The sequence below is a fragment of the Podarcis vaucheri genome (assembly GCF_965113315.1).
Source record: "Podarcis vaucheri genome assembly, chromosome: 1".
Taxonomy (NCBI): domain Eukaryota; kingdom Metazoa; phylum Chordata; class Lepidosauria; order Squamata; family Lacertidae; genus Podarcis; species Podarcis vaucheri.
In genome coordinates this window covers 137072247-137084637 of record NC_138759.1, presented here as the reverse complement: position 1 = coordinate 137084637, position 12391 = coordinate 137072247, and the positions used below count along the sequence as shown (strand labels likewise).

Below are 12391 nucleotides of genomic sequence, written 5' to 3'. Positions count from 1 at the left end.
GCCAGCCTTCGGAAGGCTGCTCCGAAGGCTGGCGGTGGGGAGGAAAGCACTTCTCCCCGCGCCAGCCTTCGGAAGGCTGCTCCGAAGGCTGGCGGTGGGGCGGAAAGCACTTCTCCCCGCGCCAGCCTTCGGAAGGCTCCTCCGAAGGCTGGCGGTGGGGAGGAAAGCACTTCTCCCCGCGCCAGCCTTCGGATGGCTCCTCCGAAGGCTGGCGGTGGGGAGGAAAGCACTTCTCCCCGCGCCAGCCTTCGGAAGGCTGCTCCGAAGGCTGGCGGTGGGGCGGAAAGCCCTTCTCCCCGCGCCAGCCTTCGGAAGGCCCCTCCGAAGGCTGGCGGTGGGGAGGAAAGCACTTCTCCCCGTGCCAGCCTTCGGAAGGCTGCTCCGAAGGCTGGCGGTGGGGCGGAAAGCCCTTCTTCCCACGCCAGCCTTCGGATGGCTGTCCTGAAGACTTGCGGTGGGAGGAGGGTTTTCCTTCCCACCGCCAACATTCAGAATGCTGTTCTGAATGTTGGCGGTGGGGAGGAAAAACCCTCCTCCCACCGCAAGCCCCGGGAACAGAGGAGAAGCGCTGCGCCCCTTCCCCTCTGTTCCCGTACCTGTCCTGAAGGCTTGCGGTGGGAAGAAAAGCCCTTCTCCGCACCGCCAGCCTGGCAAGCGGTTTCCATAAGAACACATTAATTGATTTTCAATGCATTCCTATGGGAAACCGTGCTTCGCAAGACGAAAAACTCGCAAGAAGAAAAAACTTGCGGAACGAATTAATTTCGTCTTGCGAGGCACCACTGTACTAATGTTTGAAAAGGCTTTCTATGAACAGATTCTGGTTTTGACTGCAATCTAAGAGCCAATACTCATACTATGTTTGCTGGTCTCCAAATGAATAATATTCGTTCATGAATGTAATTGTATAACTAGAAAATATGGCATGGAAATATGCATAAGTATACTCAAATTACCTACAAACCATGTTCCCTGGCACAGGGCTACAAACATCTACTCTACAATAAAAAGCTCTGTAGAAAGCACACTGCACGTCTTACCTAACCACAGGTCTTTCAAGATCATGAAAACAGGGCACTGTGTTGTAGGAATGGGCCCATGCTTGGAATACATAATGAGAAAACTGACCCTCAGAACCTTAAGCAGGGATGAGAATACAGAAGCCCCAGAGTTTTATTAAGCTTTTTCCCCCCAGGACATAGTCCCACACACATCTGCAAAATGTGACATTTTCATCTAAATTCAACAGATTCTAGTGAACTGCGGGTATAAATGCTGCATTAGCCTTTACCCTTTATTCTAACGAAGATCTCAGTGGATTTCAGGAGGGTGAGGTTCATACCTTGCTATAAAATGTCCAGATCTCACATTTAATAGCATTTCAGAAATGTGTCTGCCCCACATGCTTTAAACAGCCATCCCTCCACTTACCTGATAAGTCCCTGCCCCACAGACTCTGCAGTTTGCTGTGCAGTTTGACAATGTTGTCCAGCTGCCTGTTTACTTTCACATCTTGTACCATGGCTGGCACGTGACACACTGGGCAAGCTGTTCCACTGCTGTCACCCACACAATTTCTGCAAATCAGATATAAGCAAAAACATTTTCACAAAGAGTACTGGCATCATTTCAAGATAGGTGGCTTAAGAGAAGTCTTATGTAAGTACTGAAGTACTAATACGGCAAAGCAAGGCAATCATTGCCACCCTGAGCTCCTCTGGTAGAGAGGGCAGCATATAAATTTAATAAATAAATGAATTATTTACATTTTGTCTTTAATGCTGGACAAGATAGCAGACATTTGGAATAAGTTATAAACCAGCGAAAACCACATCTTTCCAGCTAGTAAGAACCCAATAGGTAAAAGAGCCTAATAAAATCTGACTAAATAACAGGCTGCAATAAATTATGAAAGCAGTGATTTGAACATACAGTGGTGCCCCGCAAGACGAAATTAATTCGTTCCACAATTTTTGTCGTCTAGCGAATTTTTCGTCTTGCGAAGCACGAAATCCCATAGGAATGCATTAAAAATCAATTAATGCGTTCCTATGGTCAAAAAAAGTCCAAACAAAGCCAAATTTGGTACAACAACAGTTTATTAACTGCTCTTTAAAGTCACACATACTGTAAAGAGCAGTTCAAAAATTTAAGGGAAAATAAATTAACTTTATAAACAAAACATGTCTTTGTTTTTAGTCAAAGAAAAAAAGTCGCGAGACGTTTTCGTCTTGCAAAGCAAGCCCATAGGGGAAATTCGTCTTGCGAGGCAAATTGCGAACGGAAAAAACTTTCGTCTAGCGAGTTTTTTGTATTGCGAGGCATTCGTCTTGCGGGGCACCACTGTATTTCATGCACCTTTTAACAGATTTATCTGGCTACAGATTATCCAGCCTGTGACAATGGCCCTATGAAAATATAAGGCTTAATCATAGTTAAAATGTTAAAGTATGGATACCCAAACATGGTTAAGGGTCAAATACAAATTAGGATGATAATTCCTGGTTTGAAGTAGGCTTTAAGCATTACAACTCTACCAAGCATCCATCCAAGAAGAATGGTGTCCAAGAATATAATACAGTCATACCTCGGGATAAATGTGCTTCAAGTTACCATATTTTATGCTCTATAAGGCACACCTGACCATAAGGCGCACCTAGTTTTTAGAGGGGGAATTCAAGAAAAAAATATTATTTAAAGGGAGTGCTGAGCAGAGCCTGTATGCATCCCTGGCTCTGCTCAGCGCTCCCTTTCACGAGCCACATGGAGCTTGCAGGCTTTTCCCCGAGGAGGGAGAAGGGCAGCCCTTCTCCCTCCTTGGGGAAAAGCCCCCAAGAGCCACACACACACACACACACACACACACACACACACTCCATGTGGCTCTTTAAAGGGAGCGCGGCTCTTGGGGGCTTTTGTGGGAGGTGGGGGAAGTAAGAGAGCCTCGCTCTGTCACTTCCCCCACCTCCCGCAAGAGCCGTGCGCTTGAGCCGTGCGCTCTTTAAAGGGAGCAGCTCAGGGAGCAGCCTGCCCGCTGGCTGGCGGGGGAAGCTGGCGGGGAAGCCCAATTCATTAACACTTAATTCTCCTGCTGAAATCATTCAGCACCTGCTTAATTCTCTTCCATGAGACTTTAAGTGCTTAATTTTGGCTTGATCATAGCCTAACAGTTTTGTGAGTACCTATCAGAATCGATCAAATATTTGCCTTAGCAATAAATCTTGCTCTATACCAGGATGGCTAACCTTTGGCCCTCCAGATATTATTGGACACCAACTCCTGTCAGACCCAGTTATTACGGCCAGTGGTCAGGGAAGATGACAGAAATATCTGGAGGGCACAAATTCCTCATCTTTGAGCTATACAATTTTTTGAGAATTAATTACCTTTCCTTTCTGTCTGAAGTTCTGGATAACTCATACATGTTGTGAGCTAGAAGGAGCAACTAATAGACACACAAATGGATCCCTGGACTCAGAGAAATAACCATTTGTGAGGGGCAGAGTGGGAGTGAAATCACAAAAACTGATGACACAGGATATGGTCTAAAAGCACATGTGTCAAACACCTTGCAAAAGAGGCCTGGGTCTGGTCAGTGCCTGGGTCAGTGGCCACTTGGTTTGCCACCTTGGGTTCCATGACAGAAGAAAGGTGGGGTATAAATGGAAGAAAATAAAACAAACAATATCAATATGTTAAATTCTACTCAGTACATTTAGTCAGATCTCAGGGACATCTTGCTGTATTCTGAACTACCAACAGCAGCACATAAAGAACATTGGTATTCAGTCCTGCTAGACAAAGTCAAAGAACAACACAGATACACTAATAAAGGACTAGAGAAAACTACAATAATAGTAAAGAGTAAATAATATACAAGAGGAAACGGAAGAAATAGAAATGTTGAACTTATAGGACACTGCAGATGGGCAGAAGAGAATACAAAGAGTGCTGAAACATCCATAAAAACATGGAAGAAAACTACTGTCCTGAAACCTGGGGACAGAGCAAGACAGAATGGGTTAAAATTGCACCAAAGAAAGTTTCTAATGACCACAGTGCAAAAAGGACGGACTGCACCAGCAGTTATCACCTTCTGCTTCCCAAGAGATCCACTTTTTGTTTGGATTTTAAGCAGGATTTTCCTCTCTTTTTACAGGGCAATGCCTGCCTCTTGAGGAAGTCTGGACAACACAAATGACCTCTCTTAGAGCCTGCTGGTACAACTACAGTGATTTTTAAAAGACCGATGTTCAAGGGCATATTCAAATGTCAGAATGCACTAAATTTCAGGTGGCATGTCATGCATGCTAACTATAGGCAGCTTTCAGAAGTTACCTTTGACCAAACTGCAGCGCTGCAGGGACCAGCTTTGTTCAAGCCTCAGAAAAGGTTACCCAGTGCTCAGAGACCCCTTATGACCCAGCGGCTGCCGTTTTGTTGCTTCCACACACTTCTCCTCTTATACATCAGTCACCTCTTACTTTCCGCCCCTCTCCAGGCACATTAACAGTTTATGCCGCAGCAAAACTATTTTGGTCTGACCTGCAGCTGACTTGGCTTGGAAAACTAACTGCAGCTGACTTAACTACCCTAAGCAGTGTTCAGGGTGTACTCCTGTGGAAGACTCGACTATCATTTGTATTCAATAAGAGGAAACAGCATAACAAGAGCTTTTGCTGTTGCTGCTACTGTTATATTTTCTCCTTTTCTGCCTTTTCTCCAAAGCAACCTTCTTCCAACCATGAGAAGAGCACACTAGAATCATTTCTTTAAGACACCTGGGGAACGAAAATCAGTCTCTTCTAAAGCAATGTGGATGATGGATCTTAGTCTGCTGATTCAGAAGAGATTTTTGAGGTCAGGAGTTCCTTCCCCCACTCTTTCCAGATGCTGGTCTCTCCCTTAGGAAGACAGCCAAACTACGGGTTAAGAAATTTATCTTGGGGATGATCAGACAAGAGTTTTGCTTTCAGCTAAATGCCAATACTTGGGATTTGGAAAGAGTCACCATGACACCTACCGTGGGAAATACTGTATATCCATACGTCTCAGTTCCAAATCACCTCCATTGCTTCAGCCATCTAGATTTCTTTTAGTGGACATGTGAGGATTAATACATCAGTAAATCAATTGACGAATAGTGTTAAGCAGGTAGTTTGCTGTTTTACACACACCTCAGTAGCCCCATCAGAAAGCAAAGGCAAAACTGGCGACTCTACTAGGACAGGGGCCATTACTCAGCCCCTGAAATCTGCAGGTAGGGCTAGGAAAGACTGCCTGACTGAAACCCAGGAGAGTCGCTGCTCCTCTCTATAAACTAGGAATGGGGAAACCTCAGTCCTCTGGGCCTATCTGGCCCTCAGGAGTCTCCCCAGGGCCACACTCTCTACTGGCCCCACTATGAACCCTTCTGGGGTGTCTTTGCCTGGCTGAAACTTTGCCCTTGAGCATCAATAATGCATTTTGCTTTCCTGGATAGAGGATGCAGATGAATGTGCAAGTGTGATGAGACTAGTGTACTATACAAAGGAAAATTTCACATTTATTGATCAGCCCACTTCTCTGCCTCTGGCTCCTCTGTCCACTGGAAAGTGGCCCCCAGAAGGTTGCCTTGAACACAGTGTGCCCTGAAGGGGCTGAAAAAATATTCCCTATACTTGGCGCAGATACTTCTGAGCTAGATGGATCAATGCTAAAACTTTAAGTGCAAGGGAGCTTTCTATGCCTTACAAGAGCTTGATTCCATGCACACTTTAACTGAAGTATAGGCACTCTCTGTCCTGTATTATAAATGGAACCACACACAGATATTCACTCACTTCTGTGCAGCCCTTTGGACCCCTGGCAATGCCACTTGGAAGAGTGGGAAACCCTTGGGAGTGTCATGCAATGCCAGGGAGCAGGGAAGAAATCAACTTTCTTCCCTCCCCCCACATGTCTTTATTGGTTCCATGTGCCATTGTAATTTCATTTTAAGCAAAACATAAAACCCAGAGAGTCCTATGGCACCTTAGAGGCTAACAAATTTATTATAGCATAAGCTTTTGTGGATTCAAGTCCATTTTGTTAGTTGGATAGCATTTAAACCACCATACCATTTAAATTGTTATTGCTTGGGCTGTCCCTGGATTCCAAGGATAAAAGCCAAGACGACTGCTCAGTCTTCTATTATTCACACAAATATGTATATTTGCATGATATTTTCACCTATCAGCAATGGATAAAATAGTTTAAAATGTAATCTGTCTCCATACCAGTTACCTAATCCGGGTCTTTGTCACTGGAGCAAATCTATGAAAGCATGTTACAGTTCTACGACTTGACTAATTTCAACAAAATTTATCTAGTCAAATGGCCAGTTTAAGACACAAGGAAGGAGAAAAGGTACAAAGTGAGTCAAGGGGATGTGAATGAAGAAGGAAGCAGGAGCCACTGTGGTGGGACATTCCAGGAAAGGTAAATACTAGGTGGGGAGGTGGGGGAATTAAACCATGAATGGCACTGGAGACTCTGTTAGATCAGGTGATAAGTCCAAGGGAATTGGGGAACTGAAGGAAAGCAGGAATTAAGCAGTTTGTATGGTGCAGATCACATGGAAAGGGGCAAGAGAACTTCAGTTAAAGAGTCTCAAGGAACTAGGACTGTGGAATATTTTAGAACTATTTCCAGAGGCATTTAAAAATAACTCAAGAATAGTGGGAAAACAGTTCAGTGGCAGTGTGCATGCTTCTCAGATATTTAGTCCCCAGAGATTCCTATTTAAAAGGAGTCCCAGGTAGCAGGACTGAGAAGAAAACCCCTGCCCAAGTTCAATGCGAGATGCTGCCAGCCTGGGCAAGATAACTCAGTGGCCCACCTGAAAGTATGACAGCTTTTCATGCTTACATATGTTGAAACGTGTCAGACAATTTAAGGGGGACAACCACAGCAGCTAGAGGATATACAGTGGTGCCTCGCAAGACGAAATTAATTCGTTCCGCAAGTTTTTTCTTCTTGCGAGTTTTTCGTCTTGCGAAGCACGGTTTCCCATAGGAATGCATTGAAAATCAATTAATGCGTTCCTATGGAGACCGCCTTCAGACCAGGTCCAGGGACAGTCTGTCCCCAGACCTCTTCTGAAGGCTGGCGGGGGGAGAAGGACTTTTCTCCCCACCGCCAGCCTTCAGAACAGCCTTCTGAAGGCTGGCGGTGGGAAGAAAAGCCCTTCTCCCGCCGCCAGCCTTCAGAAGAGTTCCCGGAGGGCTGCCTAGGCTGCGGATAGCAGCCTGCTGCCCGGTGCGAGGCAGACATCTGCAGCTTGGGGTGCCCTGCAGGACTTCCCCGCAGGGCTCTCCAAGCTGCGGATAGCAGCCTGCTGCCCCGCACGAGGGGCGCTCTTAAGCAGAGCGCCCCTCGCGTGGGGCAGACATTCGCAGCTTGGGGAGCCCTGCAGGACTTCCCCGCAGGGCTCTCCAAGCTGCGGATAGGGGTAGCAGGCTGCTATCCGCAAGCTGCGGATAGGGGCAGCAGGCTGCTATCTGCAGCTTGGAGAGCCCTGCGGGGAACTCCGGCAGGGCTCCCCAAGCTGCGAATGTCTGCCCCACGCGAGGGGCGCTCTGCTTAAGAGCGCCCCTTGCGCGGGGCAGCATGCTGCTATCCGCAGCCTAGGCAGCCCTCTGCACGCCTTCCCCTCTGTTCCCGGACCTGTCCTGAAGGCTTGCGGTGGGAGGAGGGCTTTCCTCCCCACCGCCAACATTCAGAATGCTGTTCTGAATGTTGGCGGTGGGGAGGAAAAACCCTCCTCCCACGCAAGTCCCGGGAACAGAGGCGAAGCGCTGCGCGCCTTCTCCTCTGTTCCCGGACCTCCCACCACAAGCCTTCAGGACAGGTCTGGGAACAGAGGAGAAGGTGCGCTGCACTTCCCCGCTGTCCCAGGAGATTTCCCTATGGGCTTTCGTCTTGCGAAGCAAGCCCATAGGGAAATTCGTCTTGCGAAGCCTCTAAAAATCGGAAAACCCTTTCGTCTTGCGGGTTTTTCGTTTAGCGAGGCATTCGTCTTGCGGGGTACCACTGTAAATCACATGGGTGGGGCTGCATAACCCAATCCCATCACCCCAGAATATAAACTCCCCTGCATTCACTTACCGTATTTTTCGTCCCATAGGACGCTCCGTCCCATAGGACGCACCTAGTTTTTTGGGGGGGAAATAAAGGGGGGGGAAATTCCCTTTATTTCCCCCCCAAAACCATATCGGGGAAACCGAAACAGGTTGAGGAACAGCGGGATGGCGGCGCTGCGCTTCCCTGCTGTCCCCCAAGCTTGTGGGGCTGGCCGATGTCTGCCCGGCGCGTGGGGTGCTCTGCACCTCACGCACCCGGTGGCAGGCTGCTATCTGCAGCATGGGGAGCCCTGCGGGGAACTCCTGCAGGGCTCCCCACGCTGCGGATGTCTGCCCGGCGCGAGGGGCGCTCTGCTTCAGGGCGCCCCTTGCGCCGGGCAACAGGCTGCTATCCGCAGCCTAGACAGCCCTGCGGGACCTCCCGCAGGGTTGCCTAGGCTGTGGATGTGTTCCCGAAGCGCCGGGCGCTCTGCTTTCAGCGCGCCCCGTGCTCCGGGAAGCAGGCTGCTATCTGCAGCCTAGACAGCCCTGCGGAACCTCCCGCAGGGCTGCCTAGGCTGCGGATGTCTTCCTGAAGCCTGGAGAGCAAGAGGGGTCGGTGCGCACAGACGCCTCTCGCTATCCAAGCTTCAGCGAAAGCCTGCATTCGCCCCATAGGACGCACCCAGATTTCCCCTTCATTTTTGGAGGGGAAAAAGTGCGTCCTATAGGGCGAAAAATACGGTATGTTTGCATGCCTTTGGAAACCTATAACGCCTTTGTAAACTTATAATGCAGCCCATTGCTGTGCCACTTATGGAACCAGCAAAGCTTACAAACCCACACCAGTTTAAGGACATTGTAAAGGTATCCTCTCCTACTTTACCAATAAGGCCAAAAAGATGCTGCAGCAGCTGGAGTCACTTTGGAACCTTTCCACAAATGATGTGATGATAAATGTTGCCAGGTGTCTTATAGACAATGTTTAATTGCAACCTTTTAGTTTACTAGTTCTGAAGGCTCATTTAAACAACAATAAAATTGCATCTTACTGCTGTTTCTTTTAAAAGTCTCCATAGCTACAGCTTTCTACTAAGGGGGATCTAACACTGTGATGGGCAGAAACGGCAAAATAAGATAAACAGAAGAAACACACAGGCCACATAAGCTCAATTTTCAGACAACACACTAAACCACGGTTTGTGCTAACTATACGGCTTATGCTCCAAGGCATGATTTGGGCTTTAAAAACCATACAGCAAGCACAGTGATTTAGATCTACTTGTTTACTTTCAGTTTTTGCCTGTTCCTTCACTGCAAACTCTAGAAATGGAGCACTCTGATAAGTCCTCATATTTTACAGGCATGCAGGATACATGATGGTCTGCCAACTTCACAATTAACCTGCTGCCACTGAAGAGGAGGTGACCCAGTATTTGTGCTTGGTTACATACATGTAAAATGAAAAGCAATGTTATGTGCAGTTACAGAAAAATGCAGCCTCTATGCTCTCTCCTAAAGCATCTGCTTACTGGTATAGGTTGTTTTAGAACCAGATTTTAAGTATGCAGTCTGTTCAAAACAGATAATCCGAACCTCAGGGAGATCTTATCCACCTGCAATGTTTTAAAGGTAAGACAACAAAAACACTTGTTACTGCACCACACAACAGGGAGCAAATCAATATATACACTTCAATATGAGGGCGTATCAGAGCAGGTCAATGACTGCATTTCCCTTTAATATAAGCTCAGCAAAACTGAAAACAAGAACTCCTTTCCTGAAGCTTAGTTTTATTCACTAAAAAAAACTCTCAAGATTCAGAAGTTCAGATCCTAATGTTGACCAATGTGATGGATTTTGTAACTGACAGTTGCTTCAACTATGGCTGATGATGCAACAGATACCATAATTTTCAGATAAATATACAGTGGTGCCTCGCAAGACGAAATTAATTCGTTCCGCAAGTCTCTTCGTCTTGCGAGTTTTTCGTCTTGCGATGCACGGTTTCCCATAGGAATGCATTGCAAATCAATTAATGCGTTGCTAGGGAAACCGCCTTCAGACCAGGTCCGGGGACAGTCTGTCCCCGGACCTCTTCTGAAGGCTGGGGTGGGGGGTGGGGACAAGGGCTTTTCTTCCCACCCCCAGCATTTTTAAAAACCCCGGGACAGCGGAGGACTTCTCCGCTGTCCGGGCAATCTTAAAATGCTGGCGGGCGGCATTTTAAAATCGCCCCGGGACAGCGGAGGACTTCTCCGCTGTCCGGGGCGATTTAAAAGCCCCTGGGAAGGCAGGCAGGGGGGACAAAGACTTTTGCCCCCCGCCAGCCTTCAGAAGGTGTTCCCGCCCCCCCGCCCCGCTTCGGAGCACCGGGAGAAGCGATCTCCCCGCAGCCCCTTGCTTCAAAAGAGAAGACCCGCTGTCCCCGGGGCAAGCTTCGTTTTGCGAAGGAAGCCCATAGGGAAATTCGTCTTGCGAGGCAACTCGAAAACGAAAAAACCTTTCGTTTTGCGAGTTTTTCGTCTCGCGAGGCGTTCGTCTTGCGGGGTACCACTGTATTACACATTACCTTTAAAGAATCCCCACAAAAATCAAATGGCGTAAGATGTTTGGGTTTTTACTGTATGGGCAAGAGGTTAAATGAACAAGGATCCACTACCAAAGGTTACTATCAAAAACTACCCCTTTACATGGCTAGATGTTGTGAACCACCCCAAGATCTACAGATGAAGGGCGGGATACAAATTAAGTAGTTTTACAGCAAGCAGCTACACAGAGCAGGCCTGCACAACCAGTGATCCACCAAAATAAGGATAACATGTGAGAAGTGAAGTTACAGGAAACGAGGCAGAGGGTCTTCTTGGCAGTGGCACCAGTGTTAGAAACTGAGATATGAAAGCTAGGAGCTAAATGGCACCTTAAACCTAGGTTATGGGCGCAACAACGGAATGTCTATGCACGCTTTTTTATAACAATAATACAAAGCTGAAAATGAACTGCAGCTAAAATATTATGTTCATTGGCTTGGCCTTCCCCTGTCCACCCACCTAATGTTCTTAAGAGGGTCTCTTCTCCAGTCTTCAGAGAGTAGCTGGAAGTGGGGAGGCAAAGAAAGGTCCTCCTTCCCTTCCACTCTAAAGTTTTAATGTGAAGTATTAGGCGCAATACTAGGCCCAGAGCTCAGAAACTGCTTGCGCTAATGAAATTCCCTGCCACAAAACATGCCTAGAACAATGGGAGTTTTGAACACCGAGTGGCACCCACGCTGCGGAACGCCCTCTCATCAGATGTCAAGGAGATAAGCAATTATATAACCTTTAGAAGACATCTGAAGGCAGCCCTGTATAGGGAAGTTTTTTAATGTTTAACGTTTTATTATAATTTTATTTATGTTGGAAGCCGCTCAGAGCAGCTGGGGCAACCCAGTCAGATGGGCAGGCTCCAAATAATGAAATTATTATTATTAAGATAAATGAAATTTGCTTGCCAGTTCTAGGCAGGCTGCAAAAGCAGGAACTTACCGTATTTTTCGCACTATTGGACGCACCGGTCCATAGGACGCACCTAGATTTGGGGGGGGGGGGGAATAAAGGCAAAAAAAATTTTCCCCCCCCGCCAGGCGCGGGGCTGGGGCGGGGGAAGCCCGAGCTTCCCCCTCCCCAGAACGGGACCCAGAGCCATGCCGAAGCTGCGCGCAGCTTTGGCATCGCTCTGGGAGCTTGCGGGGCTGGGGGAGGAGGATGCCCTCCGCCAGCCTCCAAACCATGTCGGGAGACAGCGGGATGGCGCGCTGCGCCTCTCCCGCTGTCCCCCGAGTTTGCGGGGCTGGGCCAGCCTTCTAACCAAGTCGGGGGACAGCGGGAAGGGCGCGCTGCGCCCCTGCCGCTGTCTCCCGAGTTTGCAGGGCTGGCGACGGGGAGGAGCAGGCTCCCCCCCCTGCCAGCCTTCTAACCAAGTCGGGGGACAGCGGGAAGGGCGCGCTGCGCCCCTGCCGCTGTCTCCCGAGTTTGCAGGGCTGGCGACGGGGAGGAGCAGGCTCCCCCCCCTGCCAGCCTTCTAGACAAGTCGGGGGACAGCGGCAAAGGCGCGCTGCGCCCCTGCCACTGTCTCCCGAGTTTGCAGGGCTGGCGACGGGGAGGAGCAGGCTCCCCCCCCTGCCAGCCTTCTAACCAAGTCGGGGGACAGCGGGAAGGGCGCGCTGCGCCCCTGCCGCTGTCTCCCGAGTTTGCGGGGCTGGCGACGGGGAGGAGCAGGCTTCTCCCCCCGCCAGCCTTCTAACCAAGTCGGGGGACAGCGGGAAGGGCGCG

General features: G+C 48.7%; 1 protein-coding gene across 2 annotated transcripts in view; it reads right to left on the bottom strand.

Annotated features, from left to right (window-relative positions):
• The window catches only part of BARD1 (BRCA1 associated RING domain 1), a 65772-nt gene that overhangs the window by 49698 nt on the left and 3683 nt on the right, over positions 1-12391 (bottom strand). The window contains exon 3 of one of the 2 annotated variants that reach the window (XM_082228105.1): positions 1432-1577. The exons of the other annotated variant lie outside the window; for it this stretch is intronic. Within the exon in view, the coding sequence (XP_082084231.1) occupies positions 1432-1577 (146 nt within the window). The remainder of the gene's footprint in view (positions 1-1431; positions 1578-12391) is intronic. 2 annotated transcript variants of the gene reach the window in all.